The 14,598-nt window shown below is 41.3% G+C and overlaps 1 protein-coding gene across 1 annotated transcript in view; it reads right to left on the bottom strand.

Moving 5' to 3' along the window:
• Window positions 1–14,598, bottom strand: part of itga7 (integrin, alpha 7) — a gene marked incomplete at its 5' end in the record, with an annotated part of 32,592 nt that overhangs the window by 15,713 nt on the left and 2,281 nt on the right. Inside the window, 4 exons of the mRNA XM_084543913.1 lie at window positions 10–141; window positions 1,429–1,684; window positions 1,902–1,981; window positions 2,396–2,523. Coding sequence (XP_084400039.1) covers window positions 10–141; window positions 1,429–1,684; window positions 1,902–1,981; window positions 2,396–2,523 — 596 coding nt within the window. The remainder of the gene's footprint in view (window positions 1–9; window positions 142–1,428; window positions 1,685–1,901; window positions 1,982–2,395; window positions 2,524–14,598) is intronic.

Genomic DNA, 14,598 nt, shown 5'->3' with positions numbered 1-14,598 from the left:
GAATCCTACCCAGGTAACTGTGGTAGGGCACAGGGATGAGCTGGGCATTAAGCTGTTTCTGATCTGCCACCTCGTAGGGTCCGTCGTCAAAGAAACCGAGGTCGAGCAGAGTCTGGTTTAGGAGTTGGACACGCATCTCACCTGGAAAGGAAACAGGTGAGGGCACAGCAAAGCAACAAGACAGTTGCACATCGTCTCAAACAGTGCACTCTGTCCCAAATCTACACTAGATGCTAATTCTCTACAATGTGCAGTAAATTATACTCCACATATATATACTGTTTAATCAGTTAGCATGTAAACAATTAACATACTTTAATGTAACAGGTCACGATACAGTACACATGCACTGGTTTTTGAACAAACTGTGACTTTTTCCCCCCTAACACTAATTTACAGTTTTTAATTTAGATTTTTTAAAGAGTTTCCATTCTCTTTGAGTGTTTTTCTGACATTATCTTCCAACCATTCACAATATGTTTTTTTAGCTGTTAGCACTTCCTTCATTTTATTGCTGTACAGCATTGTGTAAGGCTAGTGTTCACCATAGCACACAAAAAAAAACAGCCCGATTTAGGATGCACCTTGGCAGTGAAAACACTGTAAACTCAAAACCTGCTAAAAACTTGTGTGTCACATGAATGCATGCAGTTCAGGCCAACACAGTACCACAGTTTCTGTCCATCTAAATACCCATTATGAACACAGTGGGAATAGTCTCAAACTGGGATTTATGCAGTTTGTTAGAATCAGAAGCGTAACGTTCATTTACAGGACAACAATTTGATTCATATTTCCACATTATAGAATGTGTACTGCATTATGCAGCAATGCACAACATGTGGGAGACTAGCACCATACAATATAAATCAATCCAGTGACTGTTTTCTGCATCAGGTAAGTCTCAGAGCCTTCGTTGATTTAGGGTATGCTGCTGTGCTGCAGAATTTCTGTGTGCAATCAATGGATTGGCTTATAAATTAAATGCTTTGTCCTGTCTACGTGCGCACAGATTGCCTTTCTTCTTGTATTTTGACATCCACTGTGAACTCTCGTGAAGGCTTAAGAGGGAGAATCCATGCAAACCAAGAATTTAATTAAAAACTAACAAATCTTTCTCATTTACATTTCTTGCATGGTGGAGTTCGACACATCACACCACACATTTCCCTCACAGTGTTTTCAAATTAGGAAAACACACAACTTCTTGATTTGGACAAGAAAGACTCTGTTTGTGCCCTGTTATAGACTGGAGACCTATGCAGGCTGTACCCTGCCTCGCACCCAGTGTCAACTGGTAAAGGTTCCTCTAGAGGATTTTTTAACCACAATAGATGAATTTATACTATACATAGTATATATATGTATGTATATGTATTATACTATATATACTATATTTATACTTTATGTCTCAGTCGGACACGTTACCTTTCCAGTTGTATGTTCCTGGAGCTCCAAATAAGATGAAGTTGTTGTCGGGCGTGAAACTGACAGAAAGGCCCTGCTGACAGAAGCCAAACTGCTCGTGCCCCTGTGGCCGACCCTCGCAGAACTTCCATTCCCCGCCGTCCAGGTCGTCTCGCTCTGTCAGGTCCTCACTCAGGACGTAGCAGCGTCCGATGGGATCGCGAGTCTCTGAAGACTGACTTACACGTTGCCTCAGCTCATACAGGTGAGCACAGGTCTGGTGAGGGACCAGAAATGGCATTAGCGTGCCTTGGATATCACTTGGCCTTTGACTTTCAGACAGCAGGATACTCTACACTGTTTACTCATTCAGACAATCAGCTCCTCATCCAAGGTTGAACATGTGTCTGCATTGATCAAACACCACTGGGTCAGCAGCGGAAACACAATTCCTTCCTGCACAGAGGAATTTCCACAACATGGATATTACTTACCACCACCTTGCCTCCAATCCCCTGACTCTTGACTGTAACTCCCAGCCACTGGTTGTCTTTGCTCTCTCTGTCCAGATTCACTGAGTGAAAACACAGAAGGAAATGTAAGTCCTGATGGTTTCCATATTGTAAACTAATCAGAATCTGAGCCAACAGAACTTTGTTATACAAAGAGTTATTCATGTTCGAATCAATCTTCGTTGATAAATGAAATGCAAAAAATAAAAAGGTAAAGAAAGAGACCAGCATAAAAAGCATATTGAAAGGTATAGAATATGTTTCATGACGACATTAATTCAAAAACTTTGCATACACTGTGTACCGGCATTCATAATGACATAGGATTGCAGCATTTTATTAACATTTTTCCCTCTGATAAACTCAGAAGTATTTTATATCATAGAGGAAAAACAGCCATTTATTTATTTATTTATTTATTTATTGTCGAACAAATCAGTTAGTGGTTGAAAAGATGAGTAGTACTACAAACTCACCGTCTCCATCGATGTCAACCCTCTCACAGTCGTACTCCTCTGGTGTGATTGGACACCTGAACAAGGCTCCGGGTCGAATGCCCCTCAACAGGCCCTGCCCCGCTGCCTGCGGCGCCCCCACCAGGATCCTGAAAGAAAATCAGCGCCACTCATTTACTATACTTGTGTCAAAGATTTCACCCACGAGCTGCAGTACAATTCACCTGCAGCTAAAGTGAAGCAATCCAGCAGAGAACGCGTGTTATGCTGACTTAAAATTGACTGATAGCAGCTCTAGATATCTGTGTAAGGTGTATCTTGTTGACACTGACATGCTCCAGTCATCCTTCACTATCAAGACAGGGAAAAGTTTTATTCTCAGTGAGGTGGTTGTTGATATTTTGGGGTTAGTGTCACTGCCCTCTGCCTTATTAGGAGTGGCTGATTCCGTCTCGGATGCTATTTAAAAACCGAATTCCATCCAACACCATCAGCCGTGGCGTATGCATGGAAGCGAGACGTGTTTAAACAGAGGCAGAGAAGCGAGAGCAGAGAATAAAGTGCAGAGGATAAGAGAAAGAGGTCTTTCCTAAATTGAGTGCCAAAGAAAGCAGTTTCAATGTGTCTGCAGGTTCGGTTTAATTATAACAATGTTGGCAATAAAAATGGTTGGCTCGGCTGCGTGACTACATACTTGCTGTAGTGTCCGTGCAAAACGTTCCCACCACATGCTCCCTTCATATCTACCGTGATATGTACACACTTAAATTAGGGCTATTGATGTGGGTGGGAAATATTTCACCTATAAATACAGAGTAACAAGCTGGAAGCACCACAGAGAAAAGCTCTTAGTCAGTGTCTGAGTGTTCACAGAGAGGCAGTGTTGGGTACGCAGCAACTCCTCTTTACTGTTGTGTTGGATAATAATGTTTGACGGGGTACACTGTGTACCTTCTACAATACTGGCTCCATTCTGCTCTTGGACACATAAATGGATCAAAGGTGCATCTTTTCCTACTAATCTTGGTCGGGAACTCAGATGACAGCAGGCATGCAGATACTCTATTAGGCTGCACATAATTTGATTATAAAAGTATTTGTAAACCTTGTCCAGTCCCTGTTTGTTTCACCAGTAAATGACACTATGTGAGTGAACAGTGGCGTGACTTATGCTTCCTCAAATTTTCATTTTGCAGGAACGTCTGAGTTGACGGGTTGTGACGTGTTTGCTGGTGTTTTTGGAAAAGGCGGAGGAGGATAGTCAATTAATATATTGTAATTTAGTCGTGTAAGTCTTCCATTATTTCTTTACGTTGTTAATATGATAATCTGCTTCTAATATCAGTGGGGTCTCGCTGTCGATATTTCACTCGCAGCGGTCTTCCCACGATTTATGGGTGATGTTACTACTCGTACGCCGGGCATATCATAACCACAAACCACTAGCCGGGGGACAGTGAAAAATATATTTCACTGCTGATCATGAGTTGGCCGAAAAGCTAAATAAGTAGCTAAGCATACTGTGACATTACCATGTTAACACTGCAGCCTCATTATTAGCAGCATAGCTAGCATAGATATATACCCATATCCAAAATGTTCTTCTTTCTTGCATTCCACCACTGGTTAAAACACACACTTTACTGCTGAAATCACCCAGACTTCCCCACTTCCTATTCACTGCTCTTGAAAAAAAACTTCTGTTCAGGTGCAGCTGTGCATGTCTCAGGAATAATTCTCCCCTCACCTTAACGAGCAAGAACCCAAAACAGCCACCCAAAGCAAAGGCCTCAAATAATAATGCTGCACATCACTGGTGGTCCATGGCAAAAAATGTTAAGCTACTGTAAACACATGTTTAACAAAGGGGATTTTGTTAAGTGGAATCACTAAAGAAAAACCGATCAGATCCCTCATGTAGCACCACATTCCAGGAGGCTCTGGTTCATGTTTTGGAGTTCGTTTTCATGTCCCCCCCACATGTCCAGATACACATGCAGGTGTGAGGCTGGGGGGTTTGGTAATCTGTTATACCACCAGTATTTGGAGAAGAGTGGGATGGCTCCCAACATGTCTGCTTCCCCTAAACTATACTAGGCTGTCAGACAAAGAAAGCAAAATATTTCAAGATGCCATCAAAGAATTAATGGTTTCATCACAACAAAGTAATCATCAGTTGTTGCCCTGTTTAAGACAATTCAAGAATAAATTCACATATATAACAAATGGGCTTATAAATGGGGACTGCAAGGCTATGATCATTGTGCTTTAAATCTTCAACGGTCACCTTTTCACAGGTCTTTTATGTCTTTAAACTACAGCTTCCACTGTGAGTATTGAAATGGGCATGGTGAAATCGTTCCTTCTTTTCAAACGCGTCGTTGAAAGGTCCCTGCATGATGCGCTTGGAAAAAAATCTCAAAAAAGTTGCATTTACGAAGCTTCAGCCATCAAACAAATCGGTTAGATATCCTTCAAAGTTACAAAAACAGTCACAAACAGAGAATATTACACTAAAGTGACTAAACCTTTCAGTACAACTTAATTACTTTTGATTGATATTAGTCATTACATTTTGCAGTTTTTACACAAGTCCAAGACCACTGTGTCCCCATCACTCACGCCGAATAATGTTAGAAATTTTCAATGGTCTATATAAACAAGAGAAAACACAGATTCAGAGTTTATATGAAAACGTGCCAATTGCTTTACAACACAGTTGAAAAATTACAAATATATCCCGAAGATTTGGAAGTGCTCAGCAGACAGACATGAACACATGTGGCGGGTCTGACACGGATAAATCATCATGGCTGAGTAATACTTTCATGTATCTGCCCTTTAGCCGCCTTATTAGCTGGCTTCATTGTTCAGGGTTGACTCAGATAGTGTGATCGTGATCTCAGCTGCCAAGCTCGTCTTTCCGTAAATCTGCATTCGGCACGGTGTGTGTCTGCGTGTAACCTGAGTGGCCGTGGGTATGTTGTTGCCGCTTCCCACTGACTCTGGAGGAGATATCAGGGTGTTGAGTGTGATGGTGATGCTGTCTAGTGGAAAACCCACATGAACCCAGACAGGACCAGCATGTGTGTTTGTGTGTGGGTGGGTGTGGGTGAATTCCACTGTCAGGTTGAACAGTCTGATTAGATAAAGCACCTGGGCTTTGTTTGCATCTGGGGCACCACCACATCTGAGAAAGGGGCCATATTTAGCCACAGAAATGCTATTAGCCATGCTAACATTGGCGTGCTAACATGATTACTATGGCAATTTTGGCATAATGATGTTAGGTAATGATTTCCACTTTCACCATCTTAGATGAGCTTGTTAGCGGTACGGCTGAGGCTGATTTGAACGATGGTGGACCCACCAATAAACTCTCTGGCTCAGTATGCTACACCTGGATCTGCAGCATTTGCACGAAAGGCATGGTCAAATAAAGAGTGTAAATAGGAAAAATATGCAGTGTTTAAAAAAATATGAAGACTTTTTCTGCAAAACCTGACTGAAATGGCGACATCTGATCCATTCTTAATGAGATCCGTTAATGTTTGATCAGGGTTTTGTAATTACACCAATGAAAGACAAAGTACTCATTCTAAAAGGAGAGAAGAAACCATGAGTCACTAACAATGACAGTGATCCTTGTACAAATTTGACAGCACAAAACAACCCCCCTTAAAATTCATAAAGCTCTGCCTTGATTAGTGATTTATAACCTCTTCTTTCTCCGCAGCCGCCATCCTTGTTTTCCCAGTTGATCGTCACAAAAGCTACACAGACACACATTACACCACGCGCATACTCGGGTGTTCACCAGTGGGGGGGTCATGTGCAGTGACCCCGACACTCTCTACACCATTCTGTCCACCCTTCCCCCACCAATCCCCTCCACCTCCCCACTCATGCACGCACACACACAATCTCACCCTCTCTCAGTGCTCCCCCACTTTCAGGAGTCACATCCCCGCACACAGGCTCCCATATAAACAAGGAGAGTGGCAGGAAAGCTGGATAACAATGGGATTCACCACCAACCCGCTTGTCATAGTGTTTCTGGCAAATCTGACAGTGTGCGCGTGTTTTCTGTTGCAGGATTACACAACGCTGATTTTATACAACCAGAGAATCCACTGACAGCAAGCTAAAAACACGGCTGACTTTTTAGAAAACATTGTAAATAATTATCAGCAGCATGTTAGCGCACTAATAAACAGTCAGACGAGATTCACAAACATCGGCAGAAGGTTGTTCTCCAATCCCAAGAGATTTCAAAGCTCAGTTGTGTTTGTGGAGAGAAAGTGCTGGAGCCCAAACTTAAAAAGGAGATAAACAGAAGAAGAATGGCGTGAGAGGCAGAAAAGGCTTTGATTTGTAAAGGGCATCTGTGGTGTGACTGCGCATCATTGAAGTAATCTGCCTAAGGGGACGGGAGCTTCTTTTTTTTATGCTTTAATTTTAATGTGAAGATCCATTTACGGAGCAAACTTTTTTAACGACAGACAAAAGACTTTTCAAAACACAACCCGTCCTTGGAATGTTCCAGTCATGGGTTTTCAAGAGCTAATAAAGTTTGCGAAATGTTGAATCAAATACGCCCTGAAAACTTCCCACATTTGGTTTCATGCCCATCGTGACTGCTGCTGCTCCCTCCTGATCTGTGTGCTCACACCCTTTAACATCTGTCCATCAGAGCAGTGTTGAGGCTGTTGCTCCATAGACAGTGGCTCAACAGGATCAGCATGGGGGCCCATACGCCTTCTGTTGTTACCCTCGGGCAAGACTGTGACCTCTGACCTGGACACACACACGCTTACACACACATGCATGCAAAGGAAACCAAGTGCAAGCATGCAGACATTAGTAGAGGCATGAGTGTTGGCTTGAATATTTATTCACACACATACACACACACAAGCGGACAACAGAAGGCCGCGCAACAACTGTGTAAACTAAAGATCAGCACATTGACTGCAGCCCGTCCAACAATGCCGACCGAGACATTCACTTCCCATAAAACTAAAGCTAAGGGGCCTGTTTCAGAACCTGCAGATTTCACACCTGACACCAGTTTCTCCTTTCAGTTTTGCTGATGAGTAAACGACAGCTGAGAATGAAGTGACCGAGCTGTGAATCATCACGTTTTTTAACATCTCAACTCTGTCCCTATCTGGGCAGAGGAGCAAAGGGTTGGGCAACGCAAAAAAAAAAAGGGGGCAAAAAGAGAGACAGAAACAGCTGCCAGGTCGTGCAAAAACCCCTTTGGGATATTGTGGTTCACTGCCCACGGATCTGACTCAACTTCCTGCAGATACAATTCGTTTACGGGCATCACAAGGGCAGTATATTAAATTAAAAATGAGATCTGAATATCTTCAACTGTACAGTGAAAGTAGCTCTGTAGTAGAAGGAGGATGCAAATGCAGTGCTTGACGCTGCATTTGAGGACAATGGTAACCCCATCCTCACTTCACATGCATCTTTAACAACCCCTCAGCTCACCACCTGATCCACTGATCAATAAGTGAATAGCCATTTTCAGGCCTAGATTGGGCAATGATTAGCCCCCAGGTCCAAAGTGTAAAGAGGACACAACCCTACACCGTCTCATTCCTGCTCCCTTTCATACTCCCCTTTCTTCTGCCCCGTTATCCACTCATCCATCTATTGATCTGTCCTTTTACTTTGTTTCGATAATCAACCATTTTTGCTGCAACAAAGTCCACTTCTGTTTTAAGAGTTCTCACATTTCCTTTTCCTTTTATTATAGTTTTTATTTAACATAAAACAGTTTGTCTTCTGGTCATGAACACATTCATTAAGTCAGACCTTTGTTCAGCTGTGTGTCTCGTCCAGGAGGAGACTGCATGATTTTCCATGTGAATTACAGACTATAACCTGAAGTGACTAGTTACTAATTGCTTATTTACCATTCACATCATATCCTCCCACTTTACAGCGTCTACATTAACAAGATATAAACCCGGTGCCTCAGTCCTAGAATAAAAATAAGATAATAATGATTATAAAAGTCTGGCAATCATATTTGCATGTTGATGACCATGTTCTCTTTAGGGTACTATGGTACTTCTCATTGGTCTACTGAATGTCCACCCATAGTGACTCAGCGTGAAATACTGATGAAGGCTCGTTGGACAAAATACAATGTATTTTGAATATTAATATAAATGTCTTTCTCTGTAACTGTATCACTATGTTAGTTGACACCAATATATGTCTTAGCTCAGGTTGCACTGGTTGTTTAGAAATTAGTATAAAGTTCTTCCTAAGGTCTTGGAAAATCTTATGTAGATTTAAACTAGGATTTCAAAAAGTAAAAATAAATAAATTATTAGTTAATGTCTTTAATCAGTTAAGTTTAGAAGTATGTGATTTTTTTTCTGAGCCAGTAGCTAGCTTAGTTTATTATGCTAATTATGCTAACAAAACTAGTACCAGTTAGCTATTGTGACTAGCATTTAGCTAATGTTATCGGCATACAGTTTTACTATTTAAAGGTAAAGTGTAGGATTACTTTTATTAAAATGTAAATCGAAATCTTTCCGTGTTCTACTAAATGATATCTTTTTCTTTTTAATCTAGACGAGTCATTAGCATGCTACTGTTAGCGAGCTTTAGTTAAGCAACAGTTACACCTTGCAGTTACTGAATACAACAGTTTATACTGTAAATGTTTTAAAATCTGTATTTAAAAAACAGTTTATAGTTTAAATGTTAAAATAAACATACTGCAAGATACCAACAACAATGACACCGATGGTGTGAAATATTATAAATGTTACTGGAAATTGGAAGAGATAGAGAAGACTGTGACAATTCAAAACATTGCTTCTTTAAAGAATTAATTCATGCACATAAAGTGATTGTTTGTTTGTTCATATCCCGAGGAATCAAAGTACAGATCACTTCAATAAATACAAACAAAGGCTGCCTCCTCCCTTGCAATTTCCTGTTCCCTTCTGCTTTTCATACTATTTCAGTATCTGGTCCCAGTAGAGCTGCCATTAGCTGATTGATTAAACTGCGTCTTTATCAGAGTTAACCCACGCACCGCTGTGCGCACACATACACAAACACACACACGAGCATGTATACACACACAGATATTTAATCAAAAGGGAGGTTTGCCATGATTTATTCATCCCTGCAGCTCCCACTCCCATCAGACCCTCGACACCTCCCCCACATACATATCATACGATATTCAGAAGCGATTGCTGGAGTCAACTCAAGGTAATGCTGGGCTCTTTGTCAAATAACTTTGTCAAATGACGCACAACTAAGGACAATGAAAAATGACTCATTAACACTAAAGATGATGACGCAGAACACCTCCAATGTAACCTCAGGACTTTATCTGACTGCCAACCATCTTAGTAGTGCAGATGCAGAATCAGCCTCTGCCTCTCCAACACTGCCAAACTCTGCGTTTTTTTTTCTGCACCTCCATCAGATCTAAGTTGTATGTATCCTCCTGACTCTGCAGATTGTCTCTCTGCTTTCAGTGAGCACGTGGTCTGCAAAGTAATATTCCTGAAAGCCCAGGCAGCGCTGCTTCCCACTGAGCTTTTGTGCAGGTCCGGGCTGCCCAGTGGAGGAATGGGACAATGCTAAATAGACAGAGAGTAAGTGGGAGCAAGAGAAAGGCATTTATCTTGTGTGTGTATGTGTGTGTGTTTGTGCGTGCATGGTAGACTGTACAGCCCATTCTGTATACCCTTTGCTCTTACTGATCTCTCATATAAATAAGCTCTGCAACAGTTACATTTACGAGGCTTTCACATGAATGGCATTTGGGAGGGTTAGCAGGAAAGTTACTGTGGGACAAACTGAGAAGGAGAGAGAGAGAGAGAGGCAGAACGGGAGAGAAATCATGAATTGAATTAGGGAGGGAAAAGGAGGGGAAGGTTCATTCTCAACTCTGAAAAGCTGGGGGTGAAAAAGCAGCTTTTATCTCGCCATTGTGATGTAAATTAGCCTCCCCAGAAATTCCTCTTTGTGTTATGAATGTGAGAGACAGTTCTGCTATAGGCACCATTTAAGCACACACATACATGTGTTCTGCATAAGAATTTCTATGGTCCAAAGAATATTACATTTGAGTTTCAGCAATAAAATTGTTAAAATTACAAAAACCAGACCCAACGCTGCAGTTTTTATGGCTTTAGTGATGTTTTGAATTAACACTTGAGACGACTATTATTCTTATTTTCTAAATATAACCTGACGGACTGTACATGGCTGGCTTAGCTTGGCACAAAGCCTTGGAACAGGGGAAACAGCTAGGCTTAGGTAAAGATAACAAAAACATAACAGAATCTGCATATCTGCATCCCTAAAGTTCAGTATTTATTAATTCTCAGTGCCTGGCCATTAAAAAGTCCTGCACATTATGTCAGAAACAGCAAGTGAATGTTGTTTAGGCTAGGCAAAGTTTCTCCCTGATTGCTGTTTCTGTGCTAGTGAAGCTCATCAGCAGTTGTTTATACCTTCATATTCAGTGTACACGTGTTGTAGTTCATTTTCTAATTCTCCAAAAGAAAGTGTATAAGCATATGCCAAAATGTCAAATTATTGCTTCAGTGCACTAACCTCCTAAACTGAACAGCACAGAGTTTCTTATCTTATGCGTTTGACTTATTTTCCTATCTCTGTAAGATTTTGGAAGTCATCCAAAATTAACATCTAAGCTCCAGTCCAACAGGCGGATTTGTTCAGCCTCAGAAAGCTCTGTTTTAGATTCCTACGCAGCCAGTGAAACTGAAATCCAGACAAGATGTCTAGGACTATATCAGCTACCTGCGGACCCCCCCTAACTCTAAGACCAAGTGTTCCTGCTTACGAAGACACCACAGCAGGTCCACGTGTAAACATGAACCTCACTGTAATATGATACTTTCCTACTTTCCCTGTGACAGCATTGTAACACAGTCAATTCAAGGTCTACTGAATCACCAGCCTGACAATGGCATAAATCACAGTTTAATGATACTGTCAGTGATGTGTAGCCATGCTGCAGACTGACAGGGTTTGAAAAAAAAAAAACATGGATTTAAATAAAGTCATTCGCTAAAGAAAATGTTCAGTAAAAGGGAAATATTTAATCAATTGAAAAATATCACAAAAGGGAGGGGTGGCAATTGTGCCAGGAAAAAGATATAGGACAAGAGATGTCTTTCAAGGCCAGAAACAATAACGGATGATTTGTGACCTACGTCGAAGCAGAGCTGCCCCCCCATCCTCCCACCCCACCCCTCATCTTTGTCAATACACTGTGAAATTAAAAGAAATCTTTACATTGAATTATGAGGCAGAGATTAACTTAAAGAAAAAACATGAAAGTGCAAAGCTGGAGGCTTTCCAGTGCGTACAGTATGATTTACATGCCTGTGGCAGTAAGCTATGGATATATGCAGAAGGCTTCATGCTACATCATGCTGTCATGGTCTGTTCTAAGTATACTGATGTACGACACTAAAAGGTTGCAGTGAAGAATCAGCTTATTCTGATTATTGAACATCAGTAGAGTATCACTTATCCAGTGAATAACCCTTAAATTCCCATTGAGTGGACACAACATTTTAGTTCAGTATTTTTCCTTTTATTTCAGTACTTTAATATTCAAACTACTGACCGTCCCATTTCATGTTGCCAATTAGCAGTTTTACAAAGCTGCTTTAGACTTTTAGTCCAGTTTGGTTGCAGTGTAATATAAAATATAACAATTAAAGTTCCTACGCAGCATTCATCCTTACCCTAGTGTCACGTTTGCCCTTAAAACCCAAAGGGAGCAATGTGTAGGACTGAGGGGAATCTAACTGTCTAACTTTCATTAGCATCTAATTGCCTGAAAATAATATATGTTGTGTTTTCATTTGCTCAACATGAGCCCGTTGTATCAACTGAGGTAGTGAGTCTTTCTTGAGTCCACCGTGTTGACAGTAACCCACATCCAAACCAGAACATTTGGAGAAGGAGGCTGAGTTGAGACCTGTGCCATTAAATCCTACACACTGGTCCTTTAATTGTTTACATAAACATGCCAGATAAGGTTGAGTTATTGTTGTGTATCTGGAGTGTATTTTTGTGTTGTGAGCTGTCTTAGTACCATGTGAAAACTTGCAGTAGATGATTTTAGGACGTGGAGGCTTTGAGCTCAGAGCGCTTCCTGTCTTCGCCAGGGAGTGAACTATTAGCGGAAGCTCTTCTCATGGCATTATAAATAGCAGACGCACACATAGCTCAGACTCAAATACCCTCTCAACTCATCCTCTGTCTGCCATCAGCAGCAACAGCAGCAGAAGAAGAAGAAACAGAGCCCCCCTAAGTTCAGCTAAGGGCCTCTGCTTAAGGGCAACCGCATACCTGTCAAGTTTTGGATTTGAAAATAAGGGAAATTTTCCAGCGCCCGCCGCAAGCAGTCCCACCACCCCAACCAAGCTCCAGTATCCCTTACATTTTAAGACAGGTGTACAAGAAAGCTAAAATCACCGCTTGTCAACCACTTATAAACTACAATTGGCTTTATGCACAGCTGCACTACTTCCTGAACTTCAGCCAGCTCCTTTGTTTTCTGTCTGCCATTATTGGACAAACTGATTAATCCAGGTGTGCCTGACCTCAGTAGTCACAACAACAATGATCAGACACACCTGGATTAATCAGATTTACATGAGGGTTTTGGTTTTTTGGCAGGAGGAGTGCCTTCTCTGTCGTGGCGTCCATCATCCATCTCTGTTTTTTTCTTTTTTTTTCTCGCGTTGTCACTCATCATCTGACGTCACACACTAACCTCGCGACAACTGCCACCTACAGTACCTGTAGTAGGCTACTGCAGGTGGCAGTTATTGGGAGGCTAGTGACAGAGCTCAGATTGGGAATGTTTTGGGGTTTTTTTAACTTAAAAAAATAAATACGTGAGATTTACGGGAAAATACTAATACGGGAGGACGGTGGGAAAGAAGGGTAAAATACGTGACTTTCCCGGCCAAAACGGGATACTTGACAGGCATGGGCAACCGAGAAAGAAAACGTTGAAGGTTTGCCAGAAGTCCAGGATGCCAGACCAAGGCTCTTATCCTGCTCTGAGTGTGGCATACTTTTACTTCCTCCAGACATGTCGCTGGCCAGGATCTTGTTGCAGTACAGTCAATATGAGATGGCTTTTGTGTTGACCTTTGCTGCCAACTGAAAAGGAGCTGTGGGGCTTTGGGAAGGCAAAGGCATGTTCTAACAGATACTGTGAAACTGAACAATAAGACAGACACTGCATGTGGGGAATACACAGACCTTCTACAGTGTTTCCAATGAGCTTATTTCCTTGTGCATCCAATAAACTGAATTTCAATCCACCCAAGTGGCAAAACTAGACAACGGAGCCAGTGTGACTAAGCTGAACTGCATTAGCACTTATACATTACCGGCTGTGTGATCCAATCATGACTAAGCTCAGAACAGAGCATCAAAGCAGTAATATCATTTTCACCACCGAATCTGGTGTCATACCATACAATGAGCATAGAACAGAATGTCCACAGGCGTCAGTAACCCACACCTTTATAATACAAAAAGAAAATGAGTCAAAGGCGTCTAATTACAATATGTTTCGGGCAGATTGGCTCAAGATAGTTCTGTATATCAGAAGGGCACAAACAACAATGGCACGATGAAAGTTACAAGTATGGACTGGAACAGGGCACTATCATAAAGCTTAATGGAAATGTATTATTCAGACAGGAAGGATAATTGCTGTGTTGCTATCTGAATAATACATTTATTGAACTTACAGTGCCACAACATTACCTCAGGATGTTTTGCACCACTACAGTGGAAATCAAAGAATTAAGCCCAGAAGCCAAGAAGACGACAGAATCTGTTGGATCAGAAGCAAGATACTGTAAGTTTGTGTTCGAATCACACAAACTCTAGTGGCTATAGTACTTAGACAACAAACTGTAGGAATTAGACACTTACCAATGATTCCTATTTCCCACTGTTGGTCAATGTTAGTCTTTGCAATCATAACAACAAAGGTCTGTTAATCTTATAAAGGTACTTAGTTTAATCCAAATCATGATTTCTTTTCAACCTAATCAAGCGTGGTAAATAAATAAATAAAGTGGTGTGACATGGTTTTAGAAGGCACAGATAAATGCCTTTCTGATATAACACAAAACTGTCCTTGCAGAGGGAAATGAACAAAG

The sequence above is a fragment of the Chelon labrosus genome (genome assembly GCF_963514085.1).
Source record: "Chelon labrosus genome assembly, chromosome: 4".
NCBI classification, from domain to species: Eukaryota; Metazoa; Chordata; class Actinopteri; order Mugiliformes; family Mugilidae; genus Chelon; species Chelon labrosus.
Note: the sequence above shows the minus strand (reverse complement) of the source record. Positions and strands in the feature narration are given on the sequence as shown.